The sequence below is a fragment of the Neomonachus schauinslandi genome, chromosome 10, assembly GCF_002201575.2.
Source record: "Neomonachus schauinslandi chromosome 10, ASM220157v2, whole genome shotgun sequence".
Classification (NCBI taxonomy): Eukaryota; Metazoa; Chordata; class Mammalia; order Carnivora; family Phocidae; genus Neomonachus; species Neomonachus schauinslandi.
In genome coordinates, this window is record NC_058412.1 from 51,743,023 (window position 1) to 51,767,178 (window position 24,156).

Here is a 24,156-nt window from a genome sequence, read left to right on the forward strand (position 1 = left end):
TTAAATTACTCTACCATGATCTACGTATCATTACTCTACTTATTCATTGTTCTTAAGACTCATCCCTTCTTCCTTTGCCATTTTAACCTGTTCCAATGCCTTCATAGTAAGCACTCAGTATATGTCTCTTGAATGGCTAAGTGGAAGGGAGGAATTGGATCCATACTTTCAGGCGTGCGTGGATGTTTATTTTTCTGGGGAGAAAGTCTACTATTCCCCCCCGTTTGTGCTCTCTCCCTCTCTCTGTCAAATAAATAAATAAAATCTTAATATATATGTGTGTGTGTATATATATATATATATACATATATATATATAGTGTAAACCAAAGTATACCTAAATTGGATAGTGTAAGGGGAATTGTGTGGATTAAAAATTGAGGAAATTTTAGTGTTCTCAGTAATACTGTAGAAGTAGAAATAATTGCAAAGCTTCCTAGGATTGATTGTACAAAATGTTCTATACATCTAATGATTTCATTTGAGATTTAAAAAAATTTTTTTAAAGATTTTATTTTTGTGAGAGAGCGAGAGAGAGCACATGCATGGGGGGGGGGCAGGATGGGCAGAGGGAGAAGCAGACTCCCCGCTGAGCACAGAGCCTGACGTAGGGCTCCATCCCAGGACCCTGGGATCATGACCTGAGTCAAAGGCAGACGCTTAACTAACTGAGCCACCCAGGCACCCTCATTTGAGATTTTTTTAAAGCATATCTTCCTAAGGTGAGCCTACCGACTTAGAAACATCAGGTTTAATTTGCAAAACCTTGACTAAACACACACACACACACACAAGATTCCCCTTTACTAGTGATGTCAATGTAATTACAAGTAGCGTGTCATACATCTGCTTTGAAAGAAATTTTGAAGTTTTGGCAAACTTTTAGAATCTGTTCCCGGTGGTGTGTAGTTTAAGGCAGAGATCTGCCTGTTACCAAAATTTCTTTTTCAGTAAGCAGCTTTAGAAACTGATGCAAAAGAAGCAAATTTAAAATGGTAAGTTGTTTTTCTTTGTGTTTCAGATATGTCGGCAACCTTTCCAGAGATGTGACAGAAGCTCTAATTCTCCAGCTCTTTAGCCAGATTGGACCTTGTAAAAACTGCAAAATGATTATGGATGTAAGGGTATTTTACTTAGTTAACTTTCTTCTTTTTTAATAGATTAGTTAAATCCATTACTTCCAGGAACTCCCTCTATTTTTTTAAAGAATATTTTTTTTAAGTATGCTCTATGCTCAGCATGGGGTTCAAACTCATGATCCCGAGGTCAAGGGTCGCATGCTCTACCAACTGAGCCAGCCAGGGGTCCCTCTTCCAGAAACTCTTAAATTAGTTTATACAGGGGTGCCTAAATGGCTCAGTAGGAACAGCATGGGACTCTTGATCTTGGGATCATGAGTTCGAGCCCCACGTTGGGTGAAGAGATTACTAAAAAAAAAAAGTAACTTAAAAACTGCAGGGTCATTCATTTAAAAAAAAAGTAGTTTAGGGGGCACCTGGGTGGCTCAGACGTTGAGCATCTGTCTTCGGCTCGGGTCATGATCATGGGGTCCTGGGATCAAGCCCCACATCGGGCTCCCTGCTCGGCGGGAAGCCTGCTTCTCCCTCTCCCACTCCCTCTGCTTGTGTTCCTGCTCTCGCTGTCTGTCTCTCTCTGGAGTAAATAAATAAAATCTTTAAAAAAAAAAAAAAAAGTATACAGTCTAAATTCCTAGTAATTTTAGTGAATTTAAGTCAGTCTTAGCCACTGAGTTTAACTTACTTTACTAATAAATAAAGGAGGAAGAGAAGAGAACTAATTATTTTTAGAGCAAATAAGAACTATATGTAGGCTCTTGTTTTAAGGTGCATTGATGTATCAGAATTGTTTTATATGTGGTATCAGTTGATTGGCTAAGTTACTACAATTACATTAGGAAATTGGGTTAAAAATAATATACTGTGAAAGTGTTTGTGTGTGTTGAAAGCGTTTTTAACTTTTAAATGTTATGATTCAAGCTTTTCTTGCATTGTGGCAATTCCCATTCATCTGTAATTGCTGTTAACCCTGAATCATAGCATGTATAAAAAGACAAGTCTAAATTCCAGTCTATTCATACTGTTGGACTGATGTTCTTAGTTACGAATTTTATACTCTCTGGAGTATAAAGGCTGATAGTGTGAATGCTTAGATCTTTTTATCAAAGAAGTGCAGTCTTTTCCGAGTACAAATTAAGTAAAATTAAGACTTTTTCATTTGATTATGCGGAAGTGTAAGTTACTTTGTGTAACATTAATGCCCGCCAACACTCACCTTTGTAATAGAATTACCATTAAGTGTAGCATTAGTTTGAATTATGCAGTTTTTTTAACATTTTTATATTCTTTAATTTTTTTTAAGATTTTTAAAAATTTATTTAATTTATAGAGCAAGTGTGAGAGAGAGGGAGAGAGCGCAGAGCCCACCATGGGGTTGATCCCAGGACACCAAGATCATGACATGAGTAGGTTGCTTAACCGACTAAGCCACCCAGGTGCCCCTCTTTAATGTTTTTAAAATAAAATGATTGTCTCAATATTATAAATTTTGTGGTTGCCTCCTTACTCTAACATTCTTAAAAATCATTGCCAGTGACTTCTTTAAACGATTAATTGTCCTTGAAACAAAATAGTAATTTCTTTATTCTAGTGTCATTGTAGTCTTTTGAATTAGTTTCCTATTTTAACAATTCTGCTTAGGAGTTTATGGAAAGAATTAAAAAATGGACTCAGGGGCGCCTAGGTGGCTCAGTCGTTAAGCGTCTGTCTTCGGCTCAGGTCATGATCCCAGGGTCCTGGGATTGAGCCCCGCATCAGGCTCTCTGCTCCATGCAAAGCCTGCTTCTCCCTCTCCCACTCCCCCCGCTTGTGTTCCATCTCTTGCTGTGTGTCTTTCTCTGTCCAATAAATAAATAAAATCTTAAAAAAAAAAAAAAATGGACTCAAAGTCATTTTGTATTTTGCAGATAGGTGTAAAATATGGGGTGTTTTTTCTGCTGCTTTAATTTACAATAAAGCATCCAAGCTGCACTTACCAGACCTCAACTACTTGGAACACCAGAAAAGAGGAGAATTTTTAAAAGACTATAGGCAAGGGCGCCTGAGTGGCTCAATTGGTTAAGCAACTGCCTTCGGCTCAGGTCATGATCCTGGAGTCCCTGGATCGAGTCCCGCATCGGGCTCCCTGCTCGGTGGGGAGTCTGCTTCTCCCTCTGACCCTCCCAACCCTCCCCCCCTCTCATGCTCTCTCTCTCTCTCTCAAATAAATAAATAAAATCTTAAAAAAAGAAAGACTATAGGCAAAAAATTGATGTCCGAAAGGCCACATTCTAAAACCTATTCTAAAAACTTTGTTTACCAGAAAACCTCTTCAGTTTTCAGAGCCTGAAATAGGTTTAAGAAAGTTGGCTGGTATTTTCAGCTACTTAGCAAGTTAGAAGCAGCAAGGATATGTGTACATTTATAGCAGTAAAAGGTAACATTTAACAGGGAAGGGAGAGGAAAGATCATTAAAAGCCAGTACTGTGACTTGAGAGCATAAGAGTCTAGGCAAACTTAATTAACATCCGTAACGTAAAGAAATGATTATATGATGAGGAATGTGTGTGTAGTTTCTATATGCATCCATCCATAATTAGGATACTTAATCATTAATACAAGATTAAATTATATGTAGTATTATAGTATAACTTGTTGATAGTATTCTTTAAAAACTGCATTTTTTTTAAGTGTTTACTTCCTTATCTAAAGATTTACTTGTGGAATGGACCCCTTCATTTTCCTTGGCCTGATATTTGAGATATATAAAACTTCACATAATTTTAAGATAATGGGAGTATACAACTTAAATTTGGCTTTTGTGTTTCTTCAACAGACAGCTGGAAATGATCCATACTGTTTTGTGGAATTTTATGAGCATCGTCATGCAGCTGCAGCACTAGCTGCTATGAATGGGCGGAAGATAATGGGTAAGGTAAGCTGTCATATTTAAAGAAGGTGACTTGAAATTTTTAAGTTGTATACAATTTTGTTTACTATTTATTTATTTATTTATTTATTGAGAGAGCGCACAAGCGGGGGTGGCGGGGATGGCAGAGGGAGAGAATCCCAAGCAGGCTCCACGCTCAGTGCAGAGCCCAACATGATCTCACAACCCTGAGATCATGACCTGAGCCAAAATCAAGAATCGGACACTTAACCAACTGAGCCACCCAGACGCCCCCAATTTGATTACCTTTCAGAAGCATTATATCACTTTATAGCAGGTCACATTTAATATTTAAAAGATGGAATAAAGCTTTTTAGAGGGCATGTTTATGTTGGTATTCTTCAGGATGCCTCACACATGGTAAATACTAAAATATTTGTTGAATTACTCAAGCTTGGATGAAACCTCTAGAACTTGGGATACTAATGGGGAAGAATAAAAAGAAAAATGATTTTTACTTTAGATAAGAAAAGTTAGTTGAATGTTAACACAGAAGTATGATTAGGATTTGCCAACATTTGAGAAAGTGTAGGTTAACCTAAAGAAAAAAAAAGAAACCTTTAAAAAAAAAAAAAAAAGTGTAGGTTACAAGGTAAGTATTGAAACTTTGACCAGAACTGTTATCCTCTTGAATGTTTCATCTCCAACATATGCCTTCCTGTGTGTTTATAGATGCAAATCTTGTAATATCTGATTTTGAACTTTATTTTTATGGAGTATAAATGTAGAAACATTTTTTTAGGAAGTCAAAGTGAATTGGGCAACAACCCCCAGCAGTCAAAAGAAAGATACAAGCAGTAAGTATATTTTATACTCTTTGAACATTTGTTTTTATTGTACACAGTAGTTTTATTGTAAAGCATATAAACATCGTACATGTTTGCAGTAATGTTTTGATCGTTATCCTAAGATATGATTGAATGTGTTTGTGTTAATAAATTTAAGAACAAATCTAATCTTTGTCATCAGGTAGTACCGTTGTCAGCACACAGCGTTCACAAGGTAATTGTATCTTCTTAAACATAAAATGAAATCTCTTGAAAGGGTATTCACTAACCACTTGAAGTTTTTTTGTTTGATATTGGGGGGAGGTGGGAGGGAGGGGGTCGTATTTCTATTTGTCTCTGTGGCAATATTTTTCCCCCTTCTTCCCCGTGTTGACCAAATGTGGCTTGTCCACTACTTTGGTGCTATTTCAAGCTCTCTGACCCCCATGGTAGCAGCTGATGCCTTTGAAATACTTTCACCAACTAAAGGGCAAGATACCCTGCTTCCTTGAGGTCACGATCTGTGCTTCAAACCAGATCTTCTGATTGCTTGAGTTGCTCCTGAAACTCTGTTTCCCAAGTGGCAACCCAATATGTTGCTTAAGGCCTGCCAAATGGGGGTAACTTTTCTTTCCAAATATACTTTGTCAAAGTTGATGTATGTGTTCCTTTTAAAGTGTTGATCCAACTATTTTGTATTTTTAAAGTGTTTCTTTTTTTGAACGTTGTCTTTTTTAAAAAAAACTTCACATATGGGATCGTTATTTCTCTCCAATGCTTTTTTAATGGCTCTGATATAAAGTGAAGGGATTACTGTTTTCATTCTGTTGCCTTCAGTCTTAGTTCACTTGCACATGGATTCACATAAACTGAATGGTGTAATGTCTGGGCAACCAAAACTGTTGGCTTTTGAGAAAACTGTCAAATACTTTAACATCAAACTGTTGCAATGCAAGGTATTTCTTTGATTGTTCTTCAAAAAATATGGTTAAACCAAGTATATCATGTAGCTAGCTTCAGTCAGTTGTCTTAACTGAGGCAAATCTAGTCTACATAACTCACAGTACCACTATTTTATTTTAATTTTAAAACCTTAATGTAGTGGTAAACTGGATAAATGTAAATAATCACTATTAAAATGGTAATTAAGTCATTAATTTTTTTGCAAAGTTTGTTAAATATTATTTATTTTCTTAGGCCAGTATAATAATTGGCTGTAAATAGAAATATAACTGTCAGTTTCCAGTTAGATATATCAGTCTTTAAGAGAGTCTTTCCTATATTACCACCTTCATTCATTATGTGTAAAATTGATAAGATCTGTATAGATATAGGATAGTGTTTTACTTAATCCATAAATTAAGATTATTTTATTGAATAAATTTTAGTATATTTTAAATTCTAAAATTTTATTTTTCTTTTCAATCCCCCTTCCTTCCCCTTATAAGATCATTTCCATGTCTTTGTTGGTGATCTCAGTCCAGAAATTACAACTGAAGATATAAAAGCTGCTTTTGCACCATTTGGAAGAATATCGTAAGTAACAGAGGATAAATTTAAACTGATTTTAATTAGAAACAGGCTTATGTAGAAGTAATTTGAAAATCTGTTATGAATTTTAACCCTTCAATATAATTCATTATGTTGTTTAGAGACTATTTAAGCCATTAACAGCCAAAGATTGTTTTCCCATTGATAAATCTTTGGTCTTCAATTATTTTAAAATCCTTTTTCAGTTAGCATTAGCTCCTAAAAGACAAATTTGCTATTGTACATATTTCTTATGTAAGTGTCTTGCTTAGCTTGGTCATAATCTTTAGTAACCTTTTGCTGTGACTAAGGAATTTAGACCCTTGGGACACTTCTATGATACCATGCATTTTGTGTTAATATATTTTAACAAAAAGAAACCTTAACAATTCAACCTAAAAAGCACAGTTGTTAAATATTAATCCCCAGCTGTCTACCCTTTTGTTGTTGTTGTTACTGTTAATAATAATGCCTTTTAGTATTTTGTGGAGCACTGTCTTGCTTGCATTTGTTATTAATCATATAGTTTAGGCCCTTTGTAAGTAGCTCGCTCAAGGTAGTGTTCATCAAAAGAATTTTAATATTTTGAAAGGCATGCCATAATAGAGCAAGAATAAGTTGATTATAGTATTTTCTTAGAAGTACTTGTTGAATTTAGAAAACAGAATTTTTGGGTTTCTGGTTGCTTTTTTATTGTTGTTCCAGCTAGAAGAGTAGTAAAAAGGAAACTTTAGCTTTGGTTTGGTTTGAGGAACAGAACAACAGCAGAGATGAGAAGGTGAGGAGACTGGAAAGTAAATGCCAATAGTATTGGTGGTAAATTTGGGGAGTTTTTATTTGAAGAGTTGTGGTTCATTGGTAGGAGGACAGAAATGAACAGTGACCAAGGAATGGCCCTAAGTAGAGGCTAACTTTAAAGGCAGTCAAAAGATTAGGGTTTATAAATGGACTCTCTTGTTGGGCAACATTTTTCTTTGTCTGTGAGAACCAATTAGGAAAATAAAGTTCTAGTTTCTTGATTGTTCCTTTTAATCTTAGGGTTTTGATGATGGTTAGCTTGCTTTCAAATACCTAGACAGGAAGGTGTTAACCTCTGGCCTCTCAAAAGCTCTATAAATCTCTGTGTACAGAATTTTGTGTTTGTTTTCATTTTGGTGTGGAGTATCTTTGTAAGTTTTATCCTATTTTCAGAGTAGTCACAGGACCATAAAAGGATTAAAGAAGGATAAAAGAACCCTGATCTAGATCTTTGCTGCTTCTTCCTTAGAGAATTCTTTCAGAAATAAGTAAGACTTAAATATAGTTCAAGGCTAACATATCCTGAAACTTAACTTTAAGAAGAAAAAAATTTTCTAACATTTTAACAGATTCAATAGCTATTTTATTAAATGCTTTGATTTTGATTGAAGTAGCTTTTCTGAAAACGTGGGGATTTTAGTTTGGGATTAGATAAAGATTGTTTAACAATCAGTGAGTTTAAGTTAAATGATATTCCAATTTTAATAATGACTTTTTAATCATGGATCAGTAATTTCTTTTTGTTAAATATGTTGGTATCATAATTATAGCCTAGATTTTTCTTATCAACCATGATTATAGATGTATATATATATTTTTTGGTAAGGCCTTTATAATTTATGGATTATAATTTTCAGTGGAGGTAATGTATATAATGTCTAAGTTTTCGGCTACCCAAGGAGTTAGTGTTTCTAAATTTAAAAGAACGATTTTCAGTTGGTAGCATCATTTCCTGATTTTTTTGTTAAAGGAGATAAATTGATAAATATATATTGAAAGGTTCTCATGATAGCCAGATATTCTCTGTAGAGATCCTCCAATAGTACTTAATTTATAGATGGTGTGCAGTAAATGGTGGCCTATTAAAATATTTAGTAGAAAAGATATAGTACTTTCCTGTCCTAATTTATACAGTTTATACTCTATTCCTTGAGTTTAGGGTAGTCTAACAAATTTTGGTATAGAAGTGAATCAGCTACCAAATTAAATGCATGTGTACCATACCGATAATTTAATAAGTATTTTTTCGTATTGAGAAGTGACTTGCATTAGTTTTCCCTTTTCACTACCACCTCTTTGTCATTTTGACCCTAAACACTTAATAAATCACTCCTAAATTAATCGAAATATGCTTATGTATACTTTAATATAAAATTATATTGCATGGCTTTCTGACTTGGGTTTTTGTTGTGAAAGTGCCTGTTTTGTTCATGTGTCCTGAGAGAACAAGCATTGTGACATACCTGGCTAACTTAAAAGCAGATTGCCTGTGAAGCACAATTTGAGTCCAATTTTTTGAGGTATGGAGTTTTAGCTATCATGGCTGGGTTTTTTTACTCAATCTCAAATAATAGGGCTCTGGTTATTTTGCAGAGTATCTCTGAAGAATGGACAGAATTGCCCTGGCTAACTACAAGCTACGGTTCACAGTGGATAAATGTTGGCGTGCTTTTTTACTTTCTGACTTTTTAAAATTTTGCTTTTATATCTTGTAGTTTCCAATCAATCTTATATGATTGCTATTTTAAAATTCAGTATAAAATCTTTTCTTATATAGTTTAAAACTAAAGTGTGTGTCTAGTGTTTTTCTTCAATGATTTAGCATTTCTGAAAACATCAAGTTCTCAATTTACCCATAGTCCAAAAGGGGGGTGTCGATTGATCTGAGAAAACAAAATAATTAATTTAGGAAATATACAGCTTTTCATTCTTTTAGTTTCCAGTTTTCTATTTTAATTTTTTTAATGATTAGGTAGTATATGGTGTCAAATAGAAAATTATCAGTTGCATGGTTAAAGAAAGCCATTCATCTAATGTGCCTGTGAACCCTATAAATGGTTAAGTAATTTCATATGAATAGCTGCTTTTACCATGCTTAATATTTAAGTTTAAAAACTTTCTGAAATGGGAGGCAGTTTTTGTACAATATATACATATATATTTAAGAAGTTACTGATTTGCATGTTTATTAAGCCTCATTTGCTAATACATGATAAATTTTATAGAATAAAAGGTGAATATGCATTAAAGGTTCATTTTAATGAAGATGAAACATAAAAATGAGTTGTGTGTGACATTCTCACTTGATATCCAGAGGAGACTTTGCAAACCTAAACTTCTGATTATTTCTGATTTCAGAGATGCCAGAGTGGTAAAAGACATGGCAACAGGAAAGTCTAAAGGATATGGCTTTGTCTCCTTTTTCAACAAATGGGTGAGCTCAATTCAAAAGTGCATGTGTGGTGCTTTAAGAGTAAAGACCAAAGATACTCATTTTGGGGCGCCTGGGTAGCTCAGTTGGTTAAGCCCTGCCTTCAGCTCAGGTCATGGTCTCAGGGTCCTGGGATCGAGTCCCTCATCAGACTCCCTGCTCAGCAGGGAGTCTGCTTCTCCCTCTGACCCTCCCCCCTCTCATGTTCTCTCTATCTCATTCTCTCTCTCTCAAGTAAATCTTAAAAATAAAAAAATAATAAAAAAAATAAAGATACTCATTTTGTTTTAATAATTATCTTTCATCTGCCACTTGCTCATTTCACTGATAATTAACACCTTCAAAAGAGGATACCTACAGAGATTACTAAAAAAATAAATAATCTTAAAAAAAATAAAAACAATAAAATGCTCCAATGGGTGGGGACTTTTTAGAAGTTATATACTAATGTATTTGAAAATGTCTTCTCATTTCTTTCATTTAACAATCATTTATTGAATACCAATTTGCATGGACTTGAAATTTGTGTTTTGCGGAGAAAAGGAAGGATAGTACAGTTTGTCAAATGAGAGGTGAGAATAGGGTATATACAGAAGGAAAAGCTTCATCTTCAGTATGTCAGTGGGATGAAATCTTTGGCATATCCTCCATACAATGTAATCATGTACTGTTGTTTTAAAAAATAAATATATACCATAGAAATCTTTCCATAGCTAGTACTTACGGAACAATAAAAGGAGTCTATAAATACTGATTATAGAAATATTTCTGTGGTAAATTAATTGAAAAGGCTCATTTGTGTAAAAAAGGGAGTGTTTATTTTTTGGGTATGTGTGTTCCTCTCACAGGGATAAACAAAAAACTTGCTGTGGAGTTTCCTGTTTGGGAGTTGGAAGTGAGCGGCAAATGGGGGACAGAGTGGGAAGCTTCTCACAGTATTGTACTGTTTGAAGTTTGAATCTTATAAATGTATTATAAGTTCAAATAAATGATTTACCTCTTTTAGTGTGATAACTAAGGTTCAAAACAATTAAATGTCAGGGATGCCACACTTCAAAAATACAGGGTTCGTGAAAGTGGGAGAATATATATATGCCTTGGAATATATACTAAGGTTTCGTTAACCTTAGATTTTAGTGTATTGCTTCTATGTTAGGACTGTCATTTGCCAAAGATAAGTTACAGAAACACTGCTGTACTTTCTGTGTAAGATTACCTTAGAGGGTAAAAAAAAGAATGCCTTAAAAAATGAGCCATTAGGAGAGCCTGACTGGCTCAGGATTGGAGTTCAAGACCCATGTTAGGCATAGAGAAATTTTTTAAGGGAAAAAAAAAAAGTTTAAAGAAAATGAGCTATTAAAAGTTTTTGATAGTATGGGGGCACCTGGGTGGCTCAGTCGTTGGGCATCTGCCTTAGGCTCGGGTCGTGATCCTGGGGTCCTGGGATCGAGCCCCACATCGGGCTTCTTATTCGGCGGGGAGTCTGCTTCTCCCTCTCCTACTCCCCCTGCTGTGTTCCCTCTCTCGCTGTGTCTCTGTCAAATAGATAAATAAAATCTTTAAAGAAAAAAGTTTTGGATAGTATGAAATGTATTTTAAAAAGATTTTCTTTAATAAACAAGGTATTTGAAATAGATACTGTATCCTTTCTTAATGGCTTTAGGTGAAGTTTATGACCATTGGTTATTGTGCCAGTTCCTTCTGACTTTTTTAAAAAAATATATGTTTGCAGTTAACACCAAATATCATCAGACTTTTTTTTACTAGTTCCTGTGTCTGCTTACATTGGAACTGTCTGGTTATTCCTTATATGAACTCTTACTATTACTATCCAGATACTTGCTATAACAGGTTGCAACCATTTTGCCCAAAATTTATTTTCCAAATAAGAAATTTGCCTTAAAAATGTTTACATGGCTTGCAAGTTTGGGTAAGAGAATGTAAAGTGCACTGCAATTATATCTCAGCTGTTCACATAGTAACATGGTATCTTGGGATCTAATGGTTTATTTTGTTGTTGTTTGTTTTTTTATTTGAGAGAGCGTGGATGGAGGGGAAGGGCAGAGAGAGAGGGAGAAGCAGACTCCCCACTGAGCAAGGAGCCTGACTTGAGGCTCAATCCCAGGACCCTGAGTTCATGACCTGAGCTGAAGTCAGACACTTGACTGACTGAGCCACCCAGGCGCCCTGGGATCTAATTGTTTAAATGTGTTGTACAGGGGCACCTCCCTAAACCATTCTCTTCCTAGTGCTAAGAATGGCCTTGTTAAAACATGTATCAGATCATGATAATCTCTTACTTAAAATCTTTTAGTTTTTTCTCTGGCACCCTTTTTAGCTCACTAGATTCCACTGAAACTAGTTGTCTTTAACATGGCCTTTTTTTTAAGATTTTATATATCTCTTGAGAGAGCGAGAACACGCACAAGCAGGGTGAGGGGCAGAGGGAGAAGCAGGCTCCCCACTGATCAGGGAGCCCGATACAGGGCTTGATCCCGGGACTGTGGGATTTTACCTGAGCTGAAGGCAGACCATTAACCGACTGAGCCACCCAGGTGCCCCAACATGCTTTTTTCAGATACATCCCAAACTCTTTCCTGCTGGAACACACTTCGCAATGCTTTTCTCTTCACAAGGGCTTTGTTCCCTGGAGTTTTGACTTGGCTAGCTCCTGTTCCTCTCAGTGTCAGCATACATGATATATTTTAGAGAGACCTTCCTTAATCATGCTGTCTGAAGTAGATCCCAAAGCCCATATTCTGTAGGTCATCCTTTTGTGTTATTTAATTTTATTTTTTTAAAAGACTTTATTTATTCATTTGATACAGAGGGAGAGCACAGGTAGGCAGAGGGAGAGGGAGAAGCAGGCTTCCCATTGAGCAGGGAGCCCAACGCGGGACTCGATCCCAGGACCCCGGTATCGTGACCTGAGCCGAAGGCAGACGCTTAACCGACGGAGCCATCCAGGCACCCCCCTTTTGTGTTTTTTAAATTTTTTTAAAATTTTTTATTTTTTAATGTATTTGAGAGAGAGAGTGCACAAGCAGGGGGATTGGCTGGCAGAGAGAGAAGCAGGCTCCCAGCTGAGCAGAGAGCCTGACATAGGGCTCCATCCCAGGACCCTGGGATCATGACCTGAGCCAAAGGCAGATGCTTAACCAACTGAGCCAGCCAGGTCCTCCCATCCTTTTGCTTCTGTCATGGCATTTACCACAATTTGTGATAAGTTTGTGGCCCCAAAAGAATGTCATCTCTGTGGCAGCCAAGACCATGTCTGTCTCATTAACCGGTGAATCCCTAGCACTTAATCTGCTGCCTAGAACATTGTAGCTATTCACTGTTTGCTTGTTGGATGAATGAGAAACCAAATATTGTCACAAGTTGGTTGGATTGTATAAAGTGAGATTTTCATAATAGTCTGAGTTATTACATGAACTTTATAATAGCTATCTCATAAGGGCTTTGGGGCTCTGAACTTTTTCAGGTAATTAACATTCCCAAAGTCTGATATCCAAATAAAAGAAAGATAATTTAAAAGCACCATTGCATTTTAGGAAACATATTGTATATTGTGTATTTTATAAAACATTTTCATTCAGTAGACATTTGTGAAAAGCAACTGAATTTTCTCTACTGCTAATGGTCTTTCAACATCAACTAATGGTGGCTTCTTTGTCATTTCTAATGTTGTGCGGAACAGGATGCTGAAAACGCCATTCAACAGATGGGTGGCCAGTGGCTTGGTGGAAGACAAATCAGAACTAACTGGGCAACCCGAAAGCCTCCAGCTCCAAAGAGTACATATGAGTGTAGGTGTATTGGAGAAGAAAAGGAAATGTGGAATTTTGGAGAAAAATACACTAGATTTTAAATGTTAGAGCTGTTCCCGGAGACTTATTGCAGAAATAGATGAGAAGCAAATCAAGACTACTGTTCAAAATGTACTTAGTTTTCATTTTTGTAATTTTAAATAATTAATGATATTGTCTTTAATGTCAAGTCTCCTATTAGAGAATATTGAGTAATTTTTTAGACGTTCTTGGGAGAGGTTTAATCCTCAATCAAATGTATTATGTATTATGCATTTTGGTCAAGGTAAAAATTACCATTATAGTAGTGTAGTTGATACTGCTTTTTTCTTTCTGAACATTTTATTTAATGAATTTAAAATATTAAACTTTTCCCTCCCCAGCAAACACCAAACAGCTATCATATGATGAGGTTGTAAATCAGTCTAGTCCAAGCAACTGTACTGTATACTGTGGAGGTGTCACTTCCGGGCTGACAGGTATGGGAGCCTTACCTGTGTGGCATTTTGAGGTTAATTTTTTAACTGAAAAGCTTAATGTCTGTAGGATTTTATATAACTTGGTGTGGTTTCTTTTTGTTTTTTATCTAACAGAACAACTAATGCGTCAGACTTTTTCACCATTTGGACAAATAATGGAAATTCGAGTCTTTCCAGATAAAGGATATTCATTTGTTCGGTATGGGTGGTTTTTTTTTAAAAAAAAACTTTTTCGGGCGCCTGGGTGGCTCAGTTGGTTAAGCGACTGCCTTCGGCTCAGGTCATGATCCTGGAGTCCCGGGATCGAGTCCCGCATCGGGCTCCCTGCTTGGCGGGGAGCCTGCTTCTCCCTCTGACCCTCCCCCCTCTCATGTGCTCTCTGTCTCTCTCATTCTCTCTGTCTCAAATAAATAAATAAAAATCTTTTTAAAAAATAAATAAATAAAAATAAAAATAAAAAAAAACTTTTTCCCCAAAAATCATTTTGAATATTTAACTTAGTAGTTTTCTTAAAAATGTACCTTGGTTGTAAAGAAATAGAAATTTCTCTAGCATTTAGCAGTATTTGCCACTGTGTTTTAGTGGCTCCTTCCTTGTAACCACAAGATCAATAAAACATTCTCTGTTAAAAGAAGTTTCTTCAGAACTACAGGATTTTTGGGAAAATATACCAAAGAAAATATACCATCTTACTCTTTTGTGTGAAGTGCCTCTTACACCTCAGGCTCAGCTTGATTTTTAAAAATGGGTTTTATTCATAAGTACCTTAAACAGTTTATATTGGTGATTCTTAATATTCTTTTCAATAGGTTCAATTCCCATGAAAGTGCAGCACATGCAATCGTTTCTGTTAATGGAACTACCATTGAAGGTCATGTCGTGAAATGCTATTGGGGCAAAGAAACTCTTGATATGATAAACCCTGTGCAACAGGTGAGAGGATTCTTGACTTTGTAGAGTAATTGCTGGGCTAATAATAGGTTATTTTAAAATGAAATTATTGATAATCCTTGTTAATAGGTTCTAGCTAAAATGATAATATATAAGGGCTCTTCCTGTATGTGTTACAGTTCTAGGGTGGTAGTTTACTTAACAGGGTGTTCAGCCTTTTTTCTTTTTTTTTCTTTTTTAAAGATTTTATTTATTTATTTGAGAGAGAGAGAATGAGAGAGAGCACATGAGAGGGGGGAGGGTCAGAGGGAGAAGCAGACTCCCTGCCGAGCAGGGAGCCCAATGCGGGACTTGATCCAGGGACTCCAGGATCATGACCTGAGCCGAAGGCAGTTGCTTAACCAGCTGAGCCACCCAGGCGCCCGTTCAGGCTTTTTTCTTAACACTTGGTAGATTTATTCACATACTATTTGGAGAACTCACAAGCATGTTTGACTCAGTTGGAACAAAAGCTATAAATATATTTAGAGCCTTGGCATTTTTTCTAGATTTTGCTGTTTACGTTTTTCCAGGCAGCTTTAATGGTTCAGATGTGATCCCATAAAGATTTCTGTGAGGGGGCACCTGGGGTGGCTCAATCAGTTAAGCGTCTGACTCTTGATTTTGGTTCAGGTCATGATCTCAGGGTCGTGAAATCAAGACCCGCATCAGCTCTGTGCTGTGCGTGGAGCCTGCTTAATATCCACTGTCTTGCATGCTCTTGCACTCTCTCTCTTTAAAAAAAAAAAAAAGTTTTCTGTGAACAAATTGTAAATGGAGCACCAAGAAAGGAATTAAGAAAATCCTAAACTATATAAGCTATATAAGTTTTTTAGGTAAACTGAATATAGGAATAAGTAGTCTTTTCTATTTTCCCTATCTAGTTTAATTTACAAAACACTTAAACATGTACTGAGTTCGATATTTATTATTGGGACATTACCTACTGCCTTACAAAGAGTGTGCCATTTAGAGCATGAGGAAGAGTTACAGCAGTATAACCTCACTTTTTTTTTTAACGCATTTATCTCATAAACTCTTGTTTATCCTTTTATTTTAATTGCAATGATGGCCCTATGTGTTATGTCTGTATATTTGTGGTACATTAGGAGTGAATGTGTACATATAACTTCAAATAATACTAAATTACTTGTTATAATTTTACTTAATAGCAGAATCAAATTGGGTATCCACAAGCTTATGGCCAGTGGGGCCAGTGGTATGGAAATGCACAACAAATTGGCCAGTATATGCCTAATGGTTGGCAGGTACCTGCATATGGAATGTATGGCCAGGCGTGGAGTCAGCAGGGATTTAAGTAAGCATATTTTCTTTTCTCCTTTATTACTAGCCTTTGAAAAAGTTAAGAACTTAGGAAGAGATTTTAAGTAATTAGTAGGTAATGTGGTCCTCTGTCTAAAGCAAGTTTTAGCCTTTGAAGGACTTAGTTTAGAGCTGTTTTTAATTTATAGTTTTAAGTGTATTTCTTTAAAAATTTGTCTGGAAATGTGCTGCTCTGAGGCATAACCAGTGTTAAAAGAATTTTAGTAATGCTTGGTAATCAACTCATATTAAAGTAAGAAAATGAGAGCTTAATAATTGCTAAGCTTTTTATTTGAGTAATGATCATTTAGCCATTCTTGGATACAGTTATTTTGATGCTAGTTGTTTTATTTGTTATGCTTTTTCTTTCTGCACTATAGGGTTTATTACATATTGTTATATGAATGCTTCTTTATACACCTTGAATTATGAAATTTCACTTAAATTTTTGAAAAAGAAACTAAAAATACTTTGCAGTTTTTATTTTAAAAGAATCTTGTATTTGTGGGGTGCCTGGCTGGCTCAGCCATTAGAGCATGAGACTTTTGATTTTGGGGTTGTAAGTTTGCGCCCTGTGTTGGATGTAGTTTACTTAAAAATAAAATCTTTTAAAAAATAAAAGAACCTTATATTTGTAATGTTGAAAAATATTATGAGCTTACATATGCTAATAATTGTTTTAATGTTTTCTTTGGAGTAATATAAGTGGTAGTCTCTATTGTGCCAAATGATCGAGTTTCTTTCAGGTAGTGGTTTGTTCAATTTATGTCTAACCCAGGTGCACAGTTTTCCTTTCTGAGATTAGAAATGACTTTTTTCTGAATTCAAAGGAGAGAAATGTTTACAGGTAAAGGGTTTTTTTTTTTTTTTTTTTAGCTGTATTAAACTAACAAAATTAAACTGCACAAATTAAACACTATGAGGATGCTTGTTTTTAAGAGAAAAAACTTTTGCCTTTGCTTGGCATAACCATTATTCTTATATTTGGGCTTAAGGAAAAGTATTTTTTCTATGTATATGTTATTTTTTCTCGGCATTACATTTTATTTTAATCAGTGGATTTCCCCTCCTCTCTGCTTCTTTCACATTTTCTACCAGTCAGACACAGTCTTCTGCACCATGGATGGGACCAAATTATGGAGTGCAGCCACCTCCAGGACAGAATGGCAGCATGTTGCCTAATCAGCCTGCAGGGTATCGAGTGGCAGGGTATGAAACCCAGTGAAAAAGGACTCCATAATCTAAAGCCAGTGGCTTGAGGCTACAGGGAGTGTAGTAAAGCCGTTGTTTACTTAAAGATTTATCAAATCAGTCAGTGCAAATGTCAGATACAATGTATTTATTTAAAAGATTCATTTTTTAATCATGAAATTACTTATCATCCACATTGTTTTAAAAAGAAACAAGATGCTGGATGTCTGCCAATTTTTGCCTTCATTACCTTTTTTGATAAAGTTTCTCAGATCCTTGTTTCAAATACAAATGCAGGGATTGCTGCCACTTTTTTAAAATTAAGAGGCAGAAAATTGCACAATGTTGAACTTTTTTCCACTAAAGTAGTGTGCAGTTCTAGTTTGCATTCCTGATATGATTTAAAACATGTAATATAAAGATGTTAAAAAAAAATGAAGAACCAAAACTGTGCAAAGTCTAGAAGTTCTTTGTAATCTTCAGCTGTGCACAATTCTGTTTTAGGGTTTTTTGTTTTTTGTTTTTTTAAAAGCATTGTTTGAACTGTCCCATCTCCACTGTTTTCCCTTTGGGGTTTTAAAATATAAATTATAAGTTTACATCATTTTTGTAACTACATTTTTCACAAATTTGTCTTGCCTTATTAAATTTCTGTAAAATATACTTAAATGGGGAAAAAAATGATGTTCACTTAGATTGAAAACTTTTCTCAGATGGATTGATAATTGCATTCATTTTGTGTTTTATATGAGAAGGTGCCTCAAGAATTCCCTCTTGGATTTGTTTAAAGGATTTTTATCTTCTGTGATAAACTTTGCTGTGTACCAGGAAATATAAAAACAAAAACTTGCTACTAAAGAAAATCTCTGAAATGTGAGACATTCTTATGAGCCTGTGTTAATTTCATGTGTCAACTTCTACATTTACGTGTATTGTTTCATTCTGTAAAATGTTTTAGCAATTTAATATTTTGCACAGTTAGCAAGCTTTGTATGTCATTTCCTTCTTAAAGGCATCATGCAGAGTTGACAGGAGATTTCTAAGGTTTTAAGTTGTTTGCATGTGAATATCAAATACACACTTTGGTAGTCTTTGAATACAAAGTCATCTGCTCTTGTTTTTCAAGAATTTTGAGACACAAAGTTGTATGTAAAGGAATATATTAATTTGCCATTTTCTAGTTATATTTACTCAAAAAGAGTAAATTAACTTAATTTTAATACGTACAAATGATAGCTGTGAAACTAGAATATCCTATATCAGGCTTGGAGTTCGTTGTGCACTTCAAAATTAGCCTGAAGGACCAGCCGGGCAAAGCATTTTTTAAATGTTCAGAGGCCAAAAGATAAACAAAACAAAACAAAACAAAAACCTTAAAATCCTACCTCCTTAAACAGCCTTCAAAGAGGAGAATCCTCAGTGCAATCATTATTTTGATTCTTTTGGTACCTGTTTTCCTGGAGTTCCCAATTTTATTATTTTGGGGTGGCTCCGAGCATTAGGTTTAATCTTTGATGGCATTGTTCTAGTTTTGAAATTTCTAGTACATTTCAGAGTCTCTTAGAAGAGTTGTGGGAGATTTTTGTTTTGTTTTCAGTGAAAGTCACAAACTTTCTTCTTCCTTTACTCACAAAGGGGAAGAGTCCTCAGTATACATATTTGGATGGTTTGTTGTTTTTAAGACCTTCAGAGAGCTCCTAGCATTTAGCAACAGAAAAGGCCTGTGAAATCTTAAGTTTCCTGGCCTTGTCTCTTCCAGGGAGGAGCAAATGAAGCTGGTCTCTAAAGCCAATATTCATGTAAACCAGAGCCCAGGAAAGACAGCTCATAAGTGTTTAATTCTCTGGAGCTCAATTCTATGCAGTTGTACTGATGTTTCATTACGTACGTCACTGTGTATTTTTAAGTGTTGATACATTAAAAGTTGCTTTATGGAAGATGAGTAAATTTTTTAAATACTTGGGAATTTTATTTCCTTGTTAACGTCTACAGATCAGGACATGGGACCAGAAGCAGCTTAAATGAAATACTCAAAAAGTAAAATATCAGGAAGCTATTTTTAGATTCTTCTGGTTTATGTTTCTATTTTAAGACCCTTATTATTTTTCTTACTCAAAAATATTTTATTTCCTGTACATCTGTGGACTGCAGGGTAAATTATTTGGGCATAAGTAATTTAAGCAAAAGTATAGTTTTTCTTTCATTTTGACTTTCTCAAGTAACACTTTTTATTAGTCAGTATATTTTCTTATTGCACAAATCTTAAAGTGTACATTAACTACTTTTTGAGAAGAAACTGGTATTTCTCAAAAAAGTTACTACTGAACAAATTGACATTTCAGGAACATTGCTAACTTTGGTTTAAATCTTACTCCTAGTGTTAAAATCATTAAAAGATTTTTTAGTCTAAAAATAATACTGGTATTAGTATCAGGTAAGGAAATTAAAGTTTTAAAAATGGTTTCGTTCTCTGCAATATGCATTCAGATTTTACTATAAAATACATCTGGTACTGTAAAGAACCTGAAGTGATTCACACTTAATGGGTCGTTAATCCAGTATTCTTTGCCCTGACTGTTTGGATATTAAAGTTCCTTTATGTTTTCTATAACCTGTGGGATCTTCTTGCAGTGATTATTGTGTGTGAAAGATTTTTCTTTTTGGTCTAACCATATTGTTATATACACTCAGGTATTTGTTAGATTTTTTTTTTTTAACCTTATTCCAGAAACCATGGTTTGCATTGGATTACTATTTAATACCACAAAGAATTGGCATTCTGTAGATTTAACTCATTATAAAACTAGGATCTCATTTTCCTTGTTGATACTATCTCCCTGTTGAAAATTAGTTCCACATTGTAGTTTTATTTTCCTGGTTTGTCCCTGTGCTTGCTCGTCTTCCTTTTTTATGTGTGTTAGAGTTCAGTTGACATGAGAAGGCGGTTGGTAGGGACTGCATTATATACACAAAGAGAGTTAGGTTTGCTGTGGGGTGCTCTTGAGGTTGAAAATTGGAAAGTAAAGTGTGTTTGTAGGAATTAAAAAGCAAACCCTTTAGAGGCACCTGGCTGGCTCAGTTGGTAGAAAACATCCAACACTTGATCGTAGGGTTGTGAGCTCAAGTCCCACGTTGGGTGTAGAGACTACTTTAAAAAAAAAAAAAACTTCTTTCAATGAAAAATAGTTCTAAAGACAAAATCATTTTTTTGTGGGAGGTTTTTCCATTTTTTCCTGTCACTGCAATTTTGACTGTTGTGTTTAGAACTGCAAGAACCTACCTTCAAAACAACACATTTTATTTTATTTTTAAAGATTTTATTTATTTGTCAGAGAGAGAGAAGGAGAGAAAGCACGAGCAGGGGGAGTGGCAGGCAGAGGGAGAAGCAGGCTTCCTGCTGAGCAAGGAACCCGATGTGGGACTCAATCCCAGGACCCTGAGATCATGACATGAGCTGAAGGCAGATGCTTAACCAACTGAGCCACCCAGGCGTCCCAAAAACAACACATTTTAATTTAGGAGCCTTAATAAAACATATATGAATGTGTCTAACTTGAATAGGATTTTATATTATGGCCTCTGATGTTGGAAGCAGCTGAAGTTCTGATGGTAATTCAACTAAAAAAGGAAAAAGTAGACATCCGTCTCAGGATTACTAGGCTAGGAATAGGGATTTAGTACAATTTTACTAATACCAGGGAAATTAGATTCCTAGCTCCTTATCCTTGTTCAGTTCTAGGATTTGGAGGATGCTTACATGGAAAAAATAAACAACTTTAGAAAGAAAAGACAGATGCTGACATTTGAGGGTCCCCACCAAAAAGCCAGCTGGCCACCAATCTCCTTACAGTGGAGAATGCCAATCAGTAAGCCCTGCCCATGTATACAAGTCTTCCAGACAGGTGTTCAGTGCTTCACTTTTAAATAAAGACAGCTAAAGATCACCAGAAATTGGGCACCTGGGTGGCTCAGTCGGTTAAGTGTCTTCCTTCGGCTCAGGTCATGATCCCAGGGTCATGGGATCAAGCCCCACATCGGGCTCCCTGCTCAGTGGGAACCTTGCTTCTCCCTCTGCCCCTCCCCCTGCTCATGCTTTCTCTCTCAAATAAATAAAATCTTTAAAAAGAAAATCACCAGAAATTGAGGGTAATTGTGAAAGATCTAAACAAAAAGCAATTCTCAAGAATCCAACAAACTTCTAAGAACTGTAATATCCTCAGATATAAGAAGATACTCTAAGAAATTAGAACAGGATACTAATAAAATGTTAGAAGAAATTAAAATATGAATACATTCAGTGAGAATATTAAAAGACAAGGAAATGTTCTAGAACAGAAATCCAAAATGGAGGGGGAGGGGCGCCTGGGTGGCTCAGTCGGTTAAATGTCTGCCTTCGGCTCAGGTCATGATCACAGGGTCCTGGGATCGAGCCCCGCATCGGGCTCCCTGCTCAGCGGGAAGCCTGCTTTTCTCTCCCACTCCCCCTGCTTGCTCGCTCGCTCGCTCTCAATTAAATAAATAAAATCTTAAAAAAAAAAAAAGATTTATTTATTTTAGAGATCAAGAGTGAATGAATGAGGGGAGGGGCAGAGGGAGAGAGAATCCACAAGCAGACTCTCCACTGAGCATGGACCCTGATGTGGGGCTCCATCTCAGACCCTGAGATCATGACCTGAGCAGAAACCAGGAGTCGCCTGCTCAACTGACTGAGCCACTCAGGTGTCCCTAGTCTTCATTCATGAAATGGTTTTGTCATTTTCTGTTTGCTAAGTTATTACCAATTTCTGTTTCACTTCAGGGACAGATCTTCCCTGAGTTCTTGTTTTTTTGTTTTTTTTTAAATTTTAATTCCAGTAGAGTTAGTATACAGTGTTGTATTAGTTCTAGGTGTACAATATAGTGATTCCACAGTTCTATGCATTATTAAGTGCTGATCAAGATAAGTTACTCTTAATCCCCATCACCTGTTTCACCCATCAACCCACCCACCTCCCCTCTGGCAACCATCAGTTTGTTCTCTGTAGTTAAGAGTTTTTTTGGTTTGTCTCTTTATTTCTTCATTTGTTTTGTTTCTTAAATTCCACATATAAGTGAAATCACATATAAGTCAAAATCATTTGTCTCTGACTTATACCCCAGATTATATTATACCCCAGATCCATCCATGTTTTTGCAAGTGGCAATATTTTATTCTTTTTCATGGCTGAGTAATATTCAGTGTGTGTGTGTGTGTGTGTGTGTGTGTGTGTGTGTAAACCCCACATCTTTATCCATTCATCTATTAATGGGCACTTGGGCTGCTGCCGCTATTTGGCTATTGCAGTTAATGTTGCAATAAACCTAGGAGGGCATATATATATATTTGGGAAAATATTTAGTAGTGGGATTACTGGATCATACGGTAATTCTATTTTTAATTTTTTGAGGAACCTCCATACTGTTTTCCACAGTGGCTGCACCAGTTTGCATTCCCACCAGCAGCGCATGAGGATTCCTTTTTCTCCGCCTTCTCACCAACCCTTGTTTCCTGTGTTTTTATTTTTGCCATCCTGAGAGGTGTGAGGAATTCTTGTATTTCTTAGCTGCATTTGCTTCATTAGGTTGGTTTGATTCACATTAGAATGTTGGTGTATTATCTGCAGCTGCGTTGTGGGAACATTTTTCTTGTGTGTTTTCTCCAGGGAAACTCTAGGTAAGTTTTGCTATTTCATATTTTTAGAGTATCTACACAGGTGTTGTGTTAATTCCTTTCTATTTATTTGTATTTGAAACCGTTAGGAGAATGAAGGAGAGGAACCCCATCCAGTTTTCTTACCTCCCTCCTCTGGCTACAATGAATTATCTCTCTTGGGATGTGACTTTTTTAAAAGATTTTATTTATTTGAGAGAGAGAGAACAGGGAATAGGACTGGTGCGAACAGCAAAGGAAGAGAGAGAAGCAGGCTTCCCGCTGAGCAGGGAGCCTGACATGGGGCTCGATCCCAGAACCCCAGGATCATGACCTGAGCTGAAGGCAGACGCTTAACCGACTGAGCCACCCAGGCGCCCCAGGATGTGACCTTGCTCAGAAGTTCTGTGTGGGCTCTCATCTCCCTGGGTTCCTTCATCTGCTACATTAAGAGACCTAATTCCTGCCTTTCAAGGAGATCCCCTAACTTGCTTTCTGAAAGACCTCTGGAATCCCAGGCACTTCACACCTCTTTCTTCCTTCCCTACCACTCCCAGCACTCACTTGTTCAGTCCTCACAGCAGGCTCCACGCAGAGTGTGGCTCTTCTCAGAATGAATATTAGCAGAGTGGGATCTGCCACCACCAGCCCACTCATCCCATTCTTCCCACAGTACACTCTGTTGGCCTCCCATCCAGTACCACTCAATGTGGAATTTGTAAGTTTTCTCTGCCTCCTTAGTGTCACCTAAGATAGTGTTTGTGGGGTCAGTGGTCATATGTTTTCCTTGTTGCGCTCTATGGTTTCTAGGAGTGAAAAGATCCAGAACCAGGCTGCTAACATGTTTCTACAGAATCAGAACCCCAAAAGAATCTTTTAAACAAGTAAATCCAGGGGCGCCTCGGTGGCTCAGTCATTAAACGTCTGCCTTCGGTTCAGGTCATGATCCCACGGTCCTGGCATCAAGCCCCGCATCGGGCTCCCTGCTCCGCAGGAAGCCTGCTTCTCCCTCTCCCACTCCCCCTGCTTGTGTTCCCTCTCTCGCTGTGTCTCTCTGTCAAATAAATAAATAAAATCTTTAAAAAACAAAAAAAGTAAATCCAATTGTGACCCACACACACCCTGTCGCTTGAAAGTCTGCTTCAAATTGCATTTAAGATGTAATCTAAAATCTTTAGTAAGGGGGGTGCCTGGCTGGCTCAGTGAATAGAACATGAGACTCTTGA

At 36.3% G+C, this 24,156-nt stretch overlaps 1 protein-coding gene across 6 annotated transcripts in view; it reads left to right on the forward strand.

Moving 5' to 3' along the window:
* Positions 1-19,873, forward strand: part of TIA1 (TIA1 cytotoxic granule associated RNA binding protein) — a 29,100-nt gene extending 9,227 nt beyond the window's left edge. For 2 of the 6 annotated variants that reach the window (XM_021699051.1, XM_021699049.1), the window contains exons 2-13: positions 1,021-1,117; positions 3,891-3,989; positions 4,747-4,801; positions 4,974-5,006; positions 6,220-6,307; positions 9,458-9,533; positions 13,231-13,339; positions 13,723-13,818; positions 13,933-14,017; positions 14,628-14,751; positions 15,921-16,066; positions 17,170-19,873. In XM_021699051.1, coding sequence (XP_021554726.1) covers positions 1,021-1,117; positions 3,891-3,989; positions 4,747-4,801; positions 4,974-5,006; positions 6,220-6,307; positions 9,458-9,533; positions 13,231-13,339; positions 13,723-13,818; positions 13,933-14,017; positions 14,628-14,751; positions 15,921-16,066; positions 17,170-17,296 — 1,135 coding nt within the window. In that variant the 3' untranslated portion in view covers positions 17,297-19,873. Of the gene's footprint in view, positions 1-1,020; positions 1,118-3,890; positions 3,990-4,746; positions 4,802-4,973; positions 5,007-6,204; positions 6,308-9,457; positions 9,534-13,230; positions 13,402-13,722; positions 13,819-13,932; positions 14,018-14,627; positions 14,752-15,920; positions 16,067-17,169 lie in introns of those variants that run through there. The other 4 variants (XM_021699050.1, XM_044918489.1, XM_044918490.1 and 1 more) reach the window with 4 other exon arrangements.
* The last annotated feature ends 4,283 nt before the right edge of the window (positions 19,874-24,156 follow it).